This window comes from Patella vulgata, chromosome 3 (assembly GCF_932274485.2).
Source record: "Patella vulgata chromosome 3, xgPatVulg1.2, whole genome shotgun sequence".
Lineage (NCBI taxonomy): Eukaryota > Metazoa > Mollusca > Gastropoda > Patellidae > Patella > Patella vulgata.
This window is the reverse complement of record NC_065881.2, coordinates 40,577,018-40,595,276: the sequence shown is the minus strand read 5'-3', so window position 1 is coordinate 40,595,276 and position 18,259 is coordinate 40,577,018. Positions and strand designations below refer to the sequence as shown.

The 18,259-nt window shown below is 36.8% G+C and overlaps 1 protein-coding gene across 1 annotated transcript in view; it reads right to left on the bottom strand.

Annotated features, from left to right (window-relative positions):
• LOC126814535 (ubiquitin carboxyl-terminal hydrolase 8) overlaps nucleotides 1-2,435 on the bottom strand; it is a 29,960-nt gene extending 27,525 nt beyond the window's left edge. Inside the window, exons 1-4 of the mRNA XM_050539741.1 lie at nucleotides 2,339-2,435; nucleotides 1,697-1,846; nucleotides 881-1,025; nucleotides 422-507 (exon numbers count right to left, since the gene is read on the bottom strand). Of these exons, the coding sequence (XP_050395698.1) occupies nucleotides 422-507; nucleotides 881-1,025; nucleotides 1,697-1,797 (332 nt within the window). The 5' untranslated portion in view covers nucleotides 1,798-1,846; nucleotides 2,339-2,435. The remainder of the gene's footprint in view (nucleotides 1-421; nucleotides 508-880; nucleotides 1,026-1,696; nucleotides 1,847-2,338) is intronic.
• Between the last annotated feature and the right edge of the window lie 15,824 nt (nucleotides 2,436-18,259).

The window sequence follows — 18,259 nt, the reverse complement described above, 5'->3', positions numbered from 1 at the left end:
CTATATTCTTATCTGGAGAGCATGCACAATAAATATCATTGGTGTAGACTGGAATAACCAGACGCTAAAGATTGCCATTCAATTGAGACTTCTGGCGTATTTCATCGAACATAACTGATTAGAAATTACAGTAAAAACAGAAACGGTTGAATGTAAATCAGTTTATATACATTCACATTCCATTATTATATGTGTTGCGCCCCATTTGTGTCAATTTCTAGGCCCCAACTATTAGCGATTTAGCTCCTTTAAATGCAAATATTTTTTACGACAATTTCAAAATTTTCTGAAAATAAAATTTCGGACGTAATACTAAATAATATTCAATGACATAATTTATTTCCTCCGGGGACATATAAATACTGTAGTCAAATATTTCATGGGATCAATATGAAATTTGCATTCCCAAATAACAACTTACCTTTCTTTTAGACTTTGGGACAAAGACTCAGCCCTCTGAATAGCTTTCATTTGATTTTTACTTCCCAATAAACTATCATAGTATTCCTGTAAATAACACCAACAGGAATTAATCAGAAAATGTCAAAGCATCCAATCTCATTATTTCTCAATATTTAAATACATTATTTTCACACATAAAAAGTTTAACAGCTTCCAGTGTAGACATTATGCATGCAAATACATACAAAAAGGGAATATATTTGGAGATTTTACAGAAAAAGTTTATAACCAACCATTACCAATCATCATTATAATCTTTAATCTATCTTTCTTGAATAAGCCAGGTGCACAGAAGTTATTGCCCACAGTGTTAAACTAAGTTATTGTTGAGGCTTGCGGGCATACTAAAACTATTCATATTCATGTAATATTACCAAAAACAATCATCTTGGAACTGACTTTGTTAGTGAATAATTACCTTCTGTTTTTTATACTCTGACTGTTTTTTGGCTTGCTGTACGACATTAAAATATTTCATATACAGAATATATGACCGTTCTTCATCACCACAGTCATCTTGCTTTACGGCTTCTTGAAATGTCTTTTCTGCTGATTTGATCAGTCTGAAATAAAATATATCTTATATCAAAAATGTGAATGTATTTAAATGGGTGTTTAGCCAGACTGATTCAGCTTTGAAGTGTATGTCTTCCATGATAGAGGTTGTATCTTTGATTCTATCTAAGAATTACAGAGTAGAAAGGAAATGAATTGAAAGCTTGTAAATAAATATACAATTTAGATTAAACAACTGGTCATACACCCAGCTTGTCTAAGATACTATATCTGTCTGCAGCTATCAATGCAAGTACACGATTTACCTGCAAATTAGCTTCAACTGAAAACACATTAATTTCCGGGTTTCCCCACTGTTTGATTCTCCATAAATCTATTTCATAACTAGCACTCACATCAAAAAGCTGATTTTGCTAATAGAATATTCTAATTCATTAGTCCATTCAATCTGACAAAATATATTAAAATGCAGATTTTGTTTGTTTAACTTAGAAACATAGTCACCAAGCTTGGCAGTAGTAGATTTATTGTGGCGGAAAACAATCATAGCTTGGCTGGTTTATATGGTTCGAGAACACTGGGTTTAGGTTTCTTATTTAGGATTAAATAAAGTAACCTACAAAGCAAAACTGTGACACCCTCTTACTACTGCAAATTAACACCAAATTTATTTTTCAGATTCTTATTCCACATATTAATTTGACTATACTTTACTTACAACTTTACATTAGGTCCAAGATCTTTGACAGTACAATAACTATTCAAATCTGTCATGCTTTTCCCCAAATATAAATCTTTCTTTGATGTAGCTCCTGGCATTTTGACGATTTACTCCTTACGGTATGGTATAGAAAATTCATGCAGAGAACTGAAAAGCATAACAAAAACAATGGGAGAGTCAGTGTAATTGGAAATTAAGGGCGTTATACGCCATTAACTTTTTTGTAGTCAAATGAGTACAAAACTTGCTCAAAAAGGAAGGCCTTCGGACGGTCCACTAGCTGGCAAGACGGAAGACATCAGTGCCAGTGGTAGTGGAACCATTTCTAAGCGTTGTCATGTTTGTGTTCTTTTTTTGAGGGTGTAGGCTCAAATGATTATTCAATAACAGTGGTTCTTGTTTGTTATGTGTGGTTCAGACGAAGGTCAAAATATCTGAACTCTCATAGGGTTTATTGACAACTGTCAACTTTCCTAAAAAAAAAAAGAAAAGACATGACCCCTCGCCACGAACACTTTCTCTGAACTTGTCTTTATTTCAAAGAGCGCATTTCTAATTAATTAAGCTAACACATATCAAGGTAGGCATATTGCTTAGATAATTACTGTCTCAAATAAGACAGGAGTTTGTAAATAATACCATTGTTAAAATTCGAAAGAGTTTGTCTTCTTTTTTCGCTTCTGACAGGAAATTAGGACATACTTGTCTTTTCGAATATCCAGTCTCAGTGTAAGAGGGTCATTTGAGTGTGACAATCAAGACTATATTATGAGCGGACAAATGTGGTTAAAGGGAATTAACTCTGTTTAAGAAATAACATTTTCTTCTGGTTTCAGACTAGTAATTGGACACAGCTTACAAGGGCCAAAAGTATTTTTAGTCCTTCTCCCCCTTTCTCTTTTTCCCCTTGTGCTTGTCGATCTTTGTTTACTTTTTGGTGTAGAAATTAAGAAAAAGGTTTGAATATACAATTGTTTTGCCAGGTTTTGGTGAATATTTATGATTTTGAGGCGGAAGGATACAAGAGTTAAGATGTAGGGCGGAAAATTGCATGTTTACATATCTCTACTTCGAGCTTGTATATCTCATGTTTTTTTATGATGAACCTCATACATGCTTTTGGTCAAGAGTTTGCCACATGTTGCTCTATCTGTGGTAGAAAGCGTTCTACCCAACAAAAATTTGGGGAAAAGTTGGAGCCGGTGTGATAGTTTGAGTTGACTCCTGGTGTGTGTTTTCTCCTGGGCACTTGCGCATGTCCGAAACTGATGTTTGCCTTAACAACGAAACTATATCTACTTCCTGCAGTGTGAGTTGGTTCCTGACCACTGGTCAGTACAGGAAAAAATATATCATGTACTTGATTAGAGTTTTGTCATTAATAAAATACTTGTTGACGTGATTAGCTGTTGTTTTAGCGATCAGTAGTTACACGATCAACGGATCTAAGTTGATTGGCTTGAAATTGATACTTCGTTCGTTTTTTGTTGCCGTTGGTTTTTTTTGTGATTAGTCGTTCTACACACGTACGATCAGTGGAAACCATACAAATTGATGATTGGCTTGAAATTATCAATTAATTCACCTCCAAGGGAAGATTAAGGTCTTTGATATTTCGTGGCTTCATTTAACACAAATATAAAAGTATGGAATTTCTTATTCCGATTTCTTTAACATAAATATAGATTTATTACACCATCCCATACGTACATTCAAACATGCATGTAGACAGCCCAAATACAAGAGAGAATGTTCGCATTGTGGACGGGTATATAAACTAAATAATAATAATAAAGATCGTCAATTTGCATCCTCTCTTAGTGGTAATATTGTAAATATATAATAGTCTATAATATATTGATTTGACCGTAAGAACATCTTAGGGGAAATCCTATCACGAGGAGTCAATGCACACCGCGTCTGTAACGGTGTGAGGTGACTCCTACAACTGCGCATGCGCCAAACGGTAATCACACACCAGGGACCATCTAAAACTGCCACACCGGTCCAAGCTACGAGAATTAACATTAAAGTTAATGGGGAAATCATTGGTGATTTAAGTGGCCAATTTGTAGATTTTAGTCAAAAAGTCAACAAAAATAGCCTTGCAAAAAAAATTTAGATGAAGAGATCGAGGCTCTAGGCTATTTCACTTAGGAGGACCCTCCCAATTCTCCACCTCCATGACTACATTAAGATGAATATATGTTTTAAATACTTGAGCAAAGCCCAGGATGATCATGGATGTTTATCACCCGCTTTATACGAAGAGTACCCCGAGGAAGTACTACCAACCTTAAAAGCGGTGTGGTGATGGCGAGACACTTTCATAGCTGGATCCAGGGTGCAGAATTTTAAGAGGACCAGTAAAGTCAAAATGGTGATCAAAATGGCAAATATTCAGTCCATCCCCCAGCTAATCTTCCTAAAAACCGATTGCCATACAGGTATATAGGCCTATATGCGACGGTCCGAATAACGATCAACGGCCAGGCTTCTGTCTGAATCAGATGCGAGAAGAAAATGTCCCCTGCGAGACCCCTAACAAAAAACACAGTCCCAACACAACCGCAACAAAAGTCATAACTGAAAACAAACCAGTGTGCTAGGGCTTCCGAAGAAGGGTAGGCAGGCCAAACTTAGGGCACTTTTGGAGGTGGGGGTGCAGCGCCGGCAATTTTTGGTTCTGTGGCACATGCTAGAATGGATTAGACGTATATCTGAGCCAAAATAAACTGAAAAAAGAGAGACCCAGATCACGAAGGGATATTTGAGTAAACGTCGTTTTTTGGATCATAGATCATTTATTTTATAATATGATAATATAGCACGATGCCGGATTAAGCTGAGATTGTCACTCGGGCTATTGCATAACAGTGAAAAGGTGGCATATTCTGGCCATTGTCCGTCAATTACACAAATGTAATTTGTATGCCAATATCGTACATAGATAGATTTATTTGGCACAAACATACAACATGCGCTTTAGATCATAAGGTCTTTCAATGAGTCATAAAGTGGCGTCTTTCGATCCCACTAGACTTGTAAGTGACCAGTGGGGTCACCTGCTCAACCTCATGGGTTTTATCGGGGTTCTCCCGCTTTCCTCCCACTGCTAAAGACCCTTACGCGTTCCGAAATGATCTATAGTTTGTGTTGATTCGTCATCAAATTTCGTCCATTTTGTAACTACAAAAAAAGGAATCGAGAAAAAAACAGGTACCACGTCAAACTGCGACACTGGCTAATGGCATAAAACAAGAAGGATATTTAGCTGGCCTGAAAACTTATAAAAATGGTTTTCTCTGAAAGAATTCACCAAGATTGTCAACTCCAACGCTTTTTTCTAAGGCTTGAACAAAATTGCCTTCTTAAAGTTGACACAGAGAACATGCAATTATGAACTTGATCAAATGTCAGTGGATTCCTTTGTACCCAATAAATTACATGTAGCGCCGATCTTCTTATCTCACACCAACAGCAATGTTATAAGCAAAATCAATTAATTTACACCAAGAACAACTTTTTACATAGCCTGTCGTTATCAATAAGGTTTATTCCCACGAAGGCGCAGTTATTGACTGTAACGGATTAAGGGAGGTCGTTTTCGACGCCTTCAAGGGAATCCAGCTTTCAGGGATTAAAATGGATTAAAATTATAACAATGGGTTTACAGATTGTTATGATAAGAATTTACACTTTCATATAATCCCCAATGTGACTAATTTAGTAACATTTTAACATGTTTGGCATATGAATTTAAGAAATAAAAACAAATTAATTCAATTTCGCCAAATAAGACACCCTGTCTAAATACTGGATTAAAGTTAATTCCTCGCGTACTTATTTTCTGGAGCTGGCTTTGGATTTGGTCATATTTATGTCTCTTCCTTGGTGGTTCCTGCCACCGGCATACTGTACGATTCTAATTTCATTAATATTTTTAAAAAATCGGATGAGCTTTAACAACTAGCTTCTTGATCCTTGAATGACATCCTATACCAGAGTGTTGTTGGTTCTTTGTTCCCGTGTGGTAGTCGTTCCACTGATGAGTAGCATATTCATCCTCGCCCATTGGTTTGTTACGCAGTCGGCCAATTCAGTTATTTTTGGATCTGATTGAGAGCGAGGGAATATGTGAACACTACTTGGATGATATGATGATATTCACCATTAGTTGCCAATTGGTGATTAAGATTCATATTGAATACTTGGAGGATTTGATGATTTCCATCATTAGTTGCCAATTGGTGAATAAAATTCAGAGTGAACATAAATTCATAAAATCTTCAACACCGTGAATTGGGTCCTAATAACAACATGTCTTTCTTCAAACGAAAGCCGACAAGTCCATATCTGCGCTTTCGTGGGAAGGATTAATTTTGGTCACGCTCTGTAACGGCACCTTCGTGAGAATACACCATCAAAGAACGCCTTTATCAGTGCAATAGCCCCAAGAGATCAAAGGCTGAGAGTTGTATCAATACTTTGCTATTCTAAGATAAACTTTCCCTCTTCTTTTTTTTAATTCTATTCAAACGAAGATCGAACTAAAAGAATCTGTCTATTGGCACTCATTAACAAAAATTAATAAAGACGGGCGTAACCTATGTAGTTAGCTATGGTGGAAATTCGTCGAATTCCAACTGTCAAAGGTTATTTTACGTGCACGCCAACGTGTGCACGGGACGTCAGTTCTTCGTCCAATAAGAACTACTAGAGGTTGTTCCTAGCTAGGACCTCCGTGCTAAACCACACTAGTAAATCCCGCGGCACTATCCTGGACATCACCGTGATAGAACCCCGAACCTTTTGGTTAGTAAGTCAGCGCCCTACATACTGAGTCACAGTGGCTCACAGAAAGGTCAACATACCCTCCACCATCATTTGGCCAGAAATAATATGAGAGTCACACATAGTTTGACCGGATGCAGGATATACGTCTGTACAGGGACCGTGAGAGTGTGTGTGTGTGTGGTTTTCTTTTTGTTTTTTTTGGAGGGGGGCAGCTGAGAAACTTGACTAGGGGCCCAAATCCTAGAGGCTCCCGGAAGTATGCCGAGTAATGTTTTTTTTTGTTGTTGTTTTTTTAAATTGTTGGTATAATTTAATTTAAAATAATACATTGTACATAGTAAAGTAGATGAAAACCGGTGACTTTTCTGAATGTGGGACATAGTGGCGTGGGTAGTATTAGTATCGGATTCTGTCAGTCCACTTTCTTTTTTTAAAAAATGTTAAATTAAAAACGATAAGCCACCTGCCCGGGCCTTCGCGCAGTGGGGCCCGGCCCATCCTCATTTTCACTAATAAATTATTATGTATTGTATATAGTATGTAATATATGGTAAATAAATATTGTTTAAACCATTTCACTTGAGACTCTCGTCGCCGTCGGGGTATCTAGTTCAACAAGATGTGGGGTATTGGAAAAAATAAACGAATAGTTTAATAATGTATGTCATGCTTGCATAAAATGTCATGTCAAAATTATTATTACACCAGGAAAACTAAAACGTAGTACATGTATTTGGTATGTCATATGTTGTTGTGTTGAAGTACCTAAGTTTCTAACTCAATATCATCCAAAGTCTTCGACATTGAAAACACGAATTATTTGTCAATTTAAATCAAAGTTGATGTTGTGATCTTACCGGGAAAAGATGGGCTTCTGAAATCCAATATTTAAGACAAAATAAACATTTTACCATTGGTACACGAATATTTAAGACAAAATAAACGTTTCAGCGCCATGTGTAACAAGGGACTCCAAGAACGAGACTACACATATTCCAAAAGTCATTCCAAACGGTGACGCCTTATACTTATCTCTGTGTGTGAGTTAGTTGTATTTTACGTCCGCTTCCATCGAGGTGATATCGCAGACAAATACTGTAACAGTGCATATTGACGAAATATGCACAAATATTTTATTTTAGATATTTTATTTTTATGTATTTTAAAGAATGTATATTTTATAGATTATATAGTTTATTTTAAATGTATATATTTTTATTAAAGACGTTGAGGCTAGAATGAAGTAAAAAGCATAAATCAACCTTGACGCTGACTGGGTGTCAATAGATCTTAAGCATCCCCGGTTGTACGTGGCAATTTGTGATTATTTCGTCAAATATGCACAGTTACAATACCCCTCGTCCGTGAAAAATGTTGTCTCAAAATTCGAATCATCAAAATATGGCTGAATGCAAAAATCGCATTAACCTTAATTTTAAAAAAAACAAATGATGCAAGTACATACACAAACAGCAAAAAAAAAAAAACGTCAGTATCAGCACTTTAATCAAATCATTCTAGAAAACGACTTACTAAACAGATCAAAACAATTTTTTATGAACAGTATGTTGACACATTAGTGATTAATTCATCACAATTCCAAGACATTACGAGAAGGTTTAGAGTCTGTACACAGTCTATACATCAGTATCTGGTGTGTCCACCGCGAGTGTCTATAACAGCAGCGCAGCGACTGTACATGGAGTGGACCAGACGATTGATGAACGCCATTAGCACCTGGAACCACACTCTCAGAAAAGCCTGGCGCAATCCATCGGCTGTGTTTGGTCTCGGTACGACGTTATTAAGTCTCCACTGAATTTCACCTCAAAGATGTTCAATCGGATTTTTTAGTCCGGACTAAGGGCTGGCCAGTGCATAAGGTTGACACCGTTCTGCTGTAGAAAGTCCCGAGTAACTCTGGCGGTGTGGGCACAGGCGTTTTCATGATGGAAAACGTTGTTTCGATGACGTGCGAAATGTGATATGACGTGGGGTCTGAGAGCTTGATCCCATGTAGCGCACTGCCGTGATACCGCCTCCTCTCCCTGGACCAAGATTTTGGTACTGATGGGTCTTCCCTGTGTTCCCACCGTCTCAGATGCCTGTGTGAAGGGATTCTGCACGTGCTATCGCACAGCATGGCGGTCTTGTCGCCGTGTGCTGACGTTGTAGTGTGAAAGATTCAAACAGGCATGGGGGTGTATTTTATAGGGCTGGTCCCGATGAATAGCACGTGCAGAATGAGTAATATGAAAATCACATTACCATCTCAGAAGTCAGGTTGCGTTTTTGAGAATATTTCCTTGGTTTAATTCTGTGTTTAGGAAGGAGGCGTATTGCTCAGGTAAAGTTGGAGATGTGATCAGAAATATATAATAAAAACATTTAACAAGTTTTATGCAATGCGTCTATTCAGAGTAACATGCCAACCTGACGTCTCTTTTGCTGCTTAGTATAGATTGGATAGCCTGTACAAAATACGTCAGACTCCCTTCAACGTCACTCCTTTTCTGACAGGTACCCTACGTCAAGGCCGCGACCTTTTAAAAAAATAAGCCTTTTCGCTAAAATCCATAAAAGTAAAAATTTGTTGATAGAAGTGAGTTTATATCGAAAAAACTTAAAGAGAAAGGAAGTTGGTATGTATCGCGTTTCAGTATTTCTACAGACGAGTTATTTGCCACTTACTTATATGAATTTGAACGTTAATGTCGTCATAGGATTTAGATACAATACTTATCCGCAAATTAATTTTTTTTTTTTTGAAAGAGAATTCTCATTTTAATGATCATTTTACTAGCACCCGTGGTTCCAACAAGAGTTCTTGTATAAAAAGTCCATGCCATGTGGGCAGGGAAACAACTTTATGGACAAATTTTGAATTTACATCTCATGTTGTCAATTATCTAATTCCGTAATAGTTTGTCGGGTCAGGTTTGAATACAAGCTGCATTTGCTGCACGTTGGTTTGGCATTTTGGAAATGGGGCACTTTTAGGTCAACCATACTTCATAAGGTTCTTTTAGCACTTGACAAAAAGAAATGATGGTGGTAGGGCATCACTAACTATAAGTTACTGATCTATGGAAGGATAACGTTGCCAATATTATTTCATTGTTCGCGGTGCAAACTGCAAATGTCAGTAGTTCAAATACGTATTTTAGTTTTATAATTTGCAATTTCCATTGCTCAACAATACCAATGTCACGGTGTTAAAATACAGAATACACTTTTCAATAATACAAAATACAGTATAATAGTTATTTTGCACATTACACTTCTGCATTCTGCATAATAGACAAATGCATAATAGAACCTTGCATAGTAGAACATATACCTTATATGGGATCTACGACGAACCTCATTTGCATACGGAAAAAAGTCCGGACTATGACGGAAATTATTGAAGTTAGCACACACATTCCTAACGCCAATAAAAACCTAGATAATTATATTAGAAAACAACATTTTACGACATATTAATGTAAAGTATGTATGTAATAGACCCCCCCCCACCCCCACACACACACACACACCTCCAAGAAAAAAAAAATACTATTACCGTAAACATACTGATATATCGCACACTAGGCTAACTGAGCACGCAGAAAAGGGGTACGTCCACGCTGCATCAAAACGCACCGAAACCAGCTTTGGTGGCAAAATGTTTTTTTTTTATTTCACAGAATCAAGGGATTAATAAACTACTAGACTGCAAAATTCGAGAAATCTCCTATGTTGGCTTTTCAAGATACATTACCGTAAACATACTAAAATATTGGAAATTCGGTTTAGGGTAGGCTCACTGCGCACAAAATATCTTCTAAACTAGCTTTGGTGGCTCCAAGATCTTTATTTCACCAACTCGACAGCTGCAAAAGGTATGAACATGCCAAATTTCAGTAACTTTCTATGATGGCGTATCGAGTTATATCATGGCAAAGTTGTTAGTACCCGGATCCCGGGTTCAATAAACAAAGGGTACGCCCAAGCTGCATCACAAAGCACCCAAACCAAAATGTTTTTTGTTTCATGGAATCAAGGGATGAATAAACTACTAGAATACAAAATTTCAGAAGCTTGCTATGCTGGCTTTTCGAAAAATATCACCGTAAACATACTAAAACCATGGGGGAATCGGGTTAGGGTAGGCTCATCGCGCACGCAATAACTTCTAAAATAGCTTTGGTGGCTCCAAGATCTTTATTTCACCAAATCGACAGATGGATAAGATATGAACATGCCAAATTTCATTAACTTTCTATGTCGGCGTATCGAGTTATACAACCGAAAGTTTCCTAGCACCCGGATTCGAGGCGGGGTTCGTAGGTACAATAAACAAGGGGTACGCCCACGCTGCATCAAAAAGCACCCAAATCAGATTCGGTGCCAAAATGTTTTGTATTTCACAGAGTCAAGGGATGAATAAACTACATGTACTAGGATACAAAAATCCAGGAGCCTCCTATGCTGGCTTTTGGTGATATATTACCGTAAACGTACTAAATATGTGGGGGAATCGGGATAGGGTAGGCTCACTGCGCACGCAATAACTTCTAAACTAGCTTTGGTGGCTCCAAGATCTTTATTTCACCAAATCGACAGATGCATAAGGTGTGAACATGCCACATTTCATTAACTTTCTATGTTTGCGTATCGAGATATACCACCGCAAAGTACCTAGCACCCGGATTCGAGTCGGGATTCGTGGGTTCAATAAGTAAGGGGTACGTCCACGTTACATCAAAGAGCAGCCAAGCCAGCTTTGGTGGCAAAATGTTTTTTATTTCACGGAATCATGCATGAATAAACTACTAGACTGCAAAATTTCAGAAGCCTCCTATGTTGGCTTTTCGCGATATATTACCGTAAACGTACTAAATATGTGGGGGAATCGGGTTAGGGTAGGCTCACTGCGCACGCAATAACTTCTAAACTAGCTTTCGTGGCTCCAAGATCTTTATTTCACCAAATTGACAGATTCTGATGCATAATGTGTGAACATGCCAAATTTCATTAACTTTCTATGTTGACGTATCGAGTTATACCACCGAAAAGTTCCCAGCACCGGATTCGAGGCGGGGTCCACCAACATTGGGAGGTTTCTGGATTTTTATATTCTAGTAGTTTATTCATCCATTTGACTCTGTGTAATACAAAATATTTTGCCACCAAAGCTGATTTGGATGCTTTTTGATGCAATGTGGGCGTGTCCCTTGTTTATTGAACCCACGAACCCCGCCTCGAATCCGGGTGCTAGGAACTTTTTGGTGGTATAACTCGACATGCCAACATAGAAAGTTTATGAAATTTGGCATGTTCATGCCTTTATATGCATCTGTCAATTTGGTTAAATAAAGATCTTGGAGCCACCAAAGCTAGTGTAGAAGTTTTTGCGTGCGCAGTGAGCCTACCCTAACCCGATTCTCCCACATATTTAGTACGTTTACGGTAATAAATCTTGAAAATCCAGCATAGGCGGCTTTTGGATTATTGTATTCTAGTAGTTTATTCATCCCTTGATTCCGTGAAACAAAAAACATTTTGCCACAAAATCTGGTTTGGGTGCGTTTTGATGCAGCGTGAATGTACCACTTTTTCTGCGTGCTCAGTTAGCCAAGTGTGCGATATTTTAGTATGTTTACGGTAATAGTATTTTTTTTTTCTTGGTGGGGGGGGGGGGTGTCTATTACATATATACTTTGCATTAATATGTCGTAAAATGTTATTTTCTAATATAAAGGTAACAATTATTTTCGTGATAATTATATCTAGGTTTTTATTGGCGCTAGGAATATGTGTGCTAACTTCATTAATTTCCGTCATAGTCCGAACTTTTTTCCGTATGCAAATGAGGTTCGTCGTAGATCCCATATAAGGTATATGTTCTACTATGCTAAGTTCTATTATGCATTGGTCTATAATGCAAAATGCAGAATGCAGAAATGTAATGTGCAAAATAACTATTATACTGTATTTTGTATTATTGAAAAGTGTATTCTGTATTTTAACACCGTGACATTGGTATTGTTGAGCAATGGAAATTGCAAATAATAAAACTAAAATACGTATTTTGAACTACTGACATTTGCAGTTTGCACCGTGAACAATGAAATAATATTGGCAACGTTATCCTTCCATACTGATCTAGTTCTATCTTGTGATGATAATTTTGAAGCCATATCTTATGTAAAGTTATTTAAATTCACACGCACCGTTTACAGCCTATAAAACGATGATAGGAATCAATAACACCCACCCGATATTTCACGTTTACATTCAGTGGAATACATTCATAAATTATTTCAACTTTAAATTTTCTCTAAACTATGCACAATATCTTGGTTGGCGAAGTAGAATTATTAATATTTCGTGAATACGTAGGCGAAGACTTCGGCTCGCTACCGCAATAAATGAAGAAGTTTGTTAACAAATATATATGTATAATGCACCCCGCTTCCATCATGCACTGGAATTATGTCGTGGAATTTGTTTAATATCAGGTAGTTTTACAGTTTTTGGCTTAAATCTGTCGACGTGATTAATGCACGATACTTGATTTACATTTGTATTAAAGATACAGGGATTTATTCATTATCGGTATATATCTACCACGATTTGGGTTCCACCAAGATTTACAGGAATACTACCATTGGCAAACTCAACGATTTTTTGCTGTAATTAGAAACATCCGGAACATAAATACGAAACGGATAAATAATTGACAGTAACCAAATCTTTTTGACAGAGATCAAAATAAAGTATTGAACTGAATTGATATGATTTATATTGACCATATATTAATTATGTCGATAGCGGAACACAAAATCAGTTATGTAAAAGCGATGGCAGACGTAAACTTTTCAACAAAGATAGATTGTAATCTATGGAAGCCTATAACTACCATTCATAATTTCTACAAATATTACAAATATTTCCATTGTTTTAAAAATCTAGTACATTGAACTTATTTAGTGGATAAACAGGTCGTCTGCTTCAGATATGAAAGGTGCAAAATGTCATCCTATTCTGATTACTATATGACCTTGCGTACTAAACATCAAAAACCGAATTTAAAATGGTCATTTGTTCTCTTTGCTTTGGATCAAACATAAAATTGTCGATTTTATGTGATGATTTGTTTTATGAGAATACTATAGAAGCCTATAGTTACCATTCGTAATTTCTACTTTTCGCCCCTTCAAAACACGAAAGTCGAAAAGTCGAAGTGTTGTGTTGGGATCACTACCTTCTAGACGCCTTCTATATATCAGCACGTGGATGGACGGTCATATTCATATCTCAAACCCCCCCTATATATTAAACTGGAGTATTACAACATATTGACAAATTAAATAGTATCTATATGACAGAAGTTACAACAAAATGTGAGGCACGCCAAAATCGACTCGAAAAAAGGAAATTAAGAAATAATACACTGCGATAATAGCGCCCCTCGTTTTTTCCTAATTTCTTATTTTCGACTTGGATTTTGGCTAGGTATGCATCTTGGCGCCTTCTTACTGACATCAATAAATACAAAAATATGACTAAGTCGAAAGTCGACAAGACGGTACACAAGCCAAAATGAAAGTCGAAAATAAGAAATTAGGAAAAACGAGGGGCGCTATTTTTGCGGTGTAATATTTCTTAATTTCCTAGTTTCGAGTTGATTTTGGCTTGTATAGCGTGCTGTCGCCTCACATTTTGTCGTAATTTCTACTTTTCGACTTTCGTGTTTTGAATGGGCGAAAAGTAGAAATTACGAATGGTAACTATAGGCTTCTTTAGTATTCCCATAAAACAAATCATCACATAAAATCGACAATTTTATGTTTGATCCAAAGCAAAGAGAACAAATGGCCATTTTAAATTCGGTTTTTGATGTTTAGTACGCAAGGTCATATAGTAATCAGAATAGGATGACATTTTGCACCTTTCATATCTGAAGCAGACGAAATGTTTATCCACTAAATAAGTTCAATGTACTAGATTTTTAAAACAATGGAAATATTTGTAATACTGGCCATTTTTCCACAATACCAATCGATTTGAAGTACAAATTGTTCAACCTGTTTTCTTGTTGTGTAATAATTATGTTAAAATGGCAACCCAGAGCAATAATTGAACCAACGTGCTGATCTGTGTTATTCTATATCTGATTTCTATCACGCTATCGTAAATCAAATAGAAACTCTTTAGAATCTATTTCTTTACTGTGGAATGGCAGGTGTTAAATGGAGTATAAAAATACATGATTCCAGGAACATTATACAACATGACATCGTCATTATAAAGGAACCTTTACACATCACAATCGATGTGCGGCATACCGTTTTATGTAGCTTTTAAAGCGACCGTTCACTCGAACACAATTCATGTTCAAAATTACCAAGCTCTTTGGGTAAAAATAAAGTGGTTCATTTAGGTAAAAATAAAAGGGCCCATTTAATTAAATTTGTTGAACTGTTATTTTAGGCCCGTAAATTGATCCAGTGTTACGATCTGATTTCGTGTTCAACAGTCGACAGTTTCAGGCAAAATTGTCACTAAAATTCGCCGCACCATTTCTTTCGTGCTTTAAACTATGTTCAAAATCCTAGCCACTGGTGACACGAGACGAGAAAACAATACTGTTAGTGATCTGTTGGCACCCAAAGGTCAGCTGTGAACGATCTTTTTAGGGTAACTTTCACAGATAGGCTTTGAACTTTTCAGCCAGCACTCGTACAATATAATCTATACTAATAAGCGTGACTGTTATTTGTCTGTGTCTGTTCAGGGTTGGTGGCTACACAAGGGGTGGTTCGGACCGGGGAGTAACATAGGCCTGGTGGCGATGGACTACCACTTCCGGTTTCGGAGTTATCGGGCAATGCCGGGTATCCTTCTAGTTAACAATAAAATCCCCGTTAACGCATTTCCTTTAAACAAGTTGATGAAACATTCTGATCGAAAAACTTATATTTGACTGTCATTGTCAGTTAATCTAATAAAATGAATGTCATTGTTAATTTATGATCAATATATCAACATTCATTATTCAACTTTATTGATATATTGTACATAAACTTCCAAATAAAGAAAACTATGACCTTCAGTTCAATTACTTTACACTTTTTCACCCTCACGGGCCATTGCATTGATTATTTAATGTCAAATCCATTGTAAACATGTAAAAAGATTTACAGAAATTCGGAGGCAAATATAACAATGATGTTGTAATGTCTCTATTGTTTTGTATTTTAGAGACATAAAAATCAACGTTTATTTTACTGTTCTAAATAATAACATTATTCATTACAGATAGTTTTTATAGCGGAATCGTTAAAGGAGAAATAGCAATTTCATTTCAATGAATACAACTGATAAATTCTTCTTGGAAGGTTCCAAGGAGCCAATAGTCCAAGGCATGCTATACATTTCCAAAGAAATAACAACGTCCAGTTAGGTATAGTTACGGACGAACTACCCTTCTAGCAATCACACTGTGCCTGGATAAACCTACCTATAACCCAAGACCTCCGACCTGCATCACTGACAATGAGGAACCACGCCAGAAAATTCCCGACGAACTTTCTCGGCCAACGCAGGGATCGAACACGAGACCTTGGGTGACTCCCCAAGGTATGGAAACGACCCATCTAAAAGTTGGCTTGGAAGCAAGAACACGCGTACTATACAAAATACATTATATTTCTATTATTCAAAAAGGGCGTTACGTTTTTTCTGACAGATGTACAAACTTTCTGCCTTTTATGTGCATGCCAATGCGTACACGGGTGGATCTCGGATTTACGTCCCATCCGATCAACTAAGCACACTTTCCTTGCCAGCCCAACAGGCACCACGCTGATACTTGAAGTCCGGACTTCAATAACACACAACACAAACCTTGGAATACGCACTATATAAAAATGGGTTGTTAGTGACCATATATCAATAATAACCACAAACTATAGATAATATCTGTAATGTAATTACAATTCCCCTCTAGAGACTGATGACACAGCACATGACTTGTTCCATATATAAATAGATGTCTCTGGAGATCAACATATAATACTACCTTCGAACAGCAATTTTAATACGTATATGTATATACCGCAGTTCAAAAAGATGCATTATGTAAGATTAAGATAAAGAGCTGGCAGTTCTCGCTATAATAGTTAAAAAATAGAGCCTCGATTCACCAGTTTTAAATTGAATCATCAAATGGCGATCGTGTTTCAATCCTTTTAAATCTCCACCATCCGATTGTCTTGAGAGTTGATTATAGGCTTGTCATAAAAATAGTTTATATAACATTTGAAGCCAAAATAAAAATCTGCAATAGGCAGATTTAGCTCTTACATAATGCATCTTTAATAATTTAATGGGCGGCGATACCAGTCGAACGAGCCGACCAGTTATTACCAACCAACTTTTCTGACCGTACTCCTTGTCATGTACGAGCCTGTGATCGACACCACGACACAACTAAAGCGCACGTGTTAGACAACTCGGCCACCCAACCCCTCGATACATAATGGGCTTTAAACAGAATAATATAACATCCGATTAGTCGTTTTTATGAGACTCTTAAGATGAGCTAGACGAGAAATTGAACGTTTTTACTTAGACATGCAATGTGAATATGTTTCAAAAATAATATATCATTTAGTTGCATGCTGTTCTTAGGGAACGTCTAGACGTAACTTATATTATTTACATTTGCTAGGATGTATTATTCGCGTTAAAACCCACCGATAAAAGTTAATTATTAACCAAGAAAGGTCGATATTAGCTATATGGCAAATTGCATTGTCGAACACATTTGTTATTCCTGGCAATATCCCTTTATGGCAATAGCTTCGAGGAACGAACACACGTATTTCAAGTGACATATATATTTTTCGAAGAATCAGACAGGCATGTTTATTCGTGTCCAAAGCAAACTAATATTAGCACACAGCACCGCTTTTCCACTGTGTGCGCAAATTTACAGACTTCACATTTCGTTCCGGAAATTGACAATCACAACAAATTCTTTCGGATAACGTAATCATTCATGTTATAGGTATTTGTTTAAGTGTCTAACATACATAGGGTAAATATGATGACGTTTTCAGTCATGTTCAGCCTATAGAATTAGTATTCCTAAAAAAAAAAATGTCTTCACGGTAATTCAGTAAAAAAAACATTAGGATTATCTGTGATGATCCTTTTCAAGAAGTAATTTAGAAAGAGATCATTTGTGTCAAACCTTCAGCCGCGATGTAATTCGCCATGGGTAAAAAGCTGACGTTGTCAGCTATCACTGCCCCAAGTCTTGATAATATTACGCCCAAGCATAGAATTAGTTACATGTTTTTCACCGAACGATTTTTAATGTGTGTAAGGCCCAGTGTCTGGATAAGTGTGGTAACTTTACTGGCTCTTTCGCTATTATGTTGTTGTTAGTTAGTTGTATTTTATGCCCGCTTCCACCGAGGTGATATCGCAGACAAGATTTCGCTATTATGTCTGAGGGTGGTCTTTATGGCACACGTAAATATGGCCAGAATATTAAGGCAATATTCGTTTACAAACGAATTAACTTTTAAACGAGGTAATATGGTTTTGTGAATTTTCTCACAGATTAACGATATGAAACACATATCCTGAGCTATTATACCTTGTGTTTCTACATTTTGCTTTTAAATGCCATTAGTTCTTCCTTATTTGAAGAACTAATGAAAAAATAGGGGAGGTGGGTCACGGTGGCTAAGTGGGTAAGAC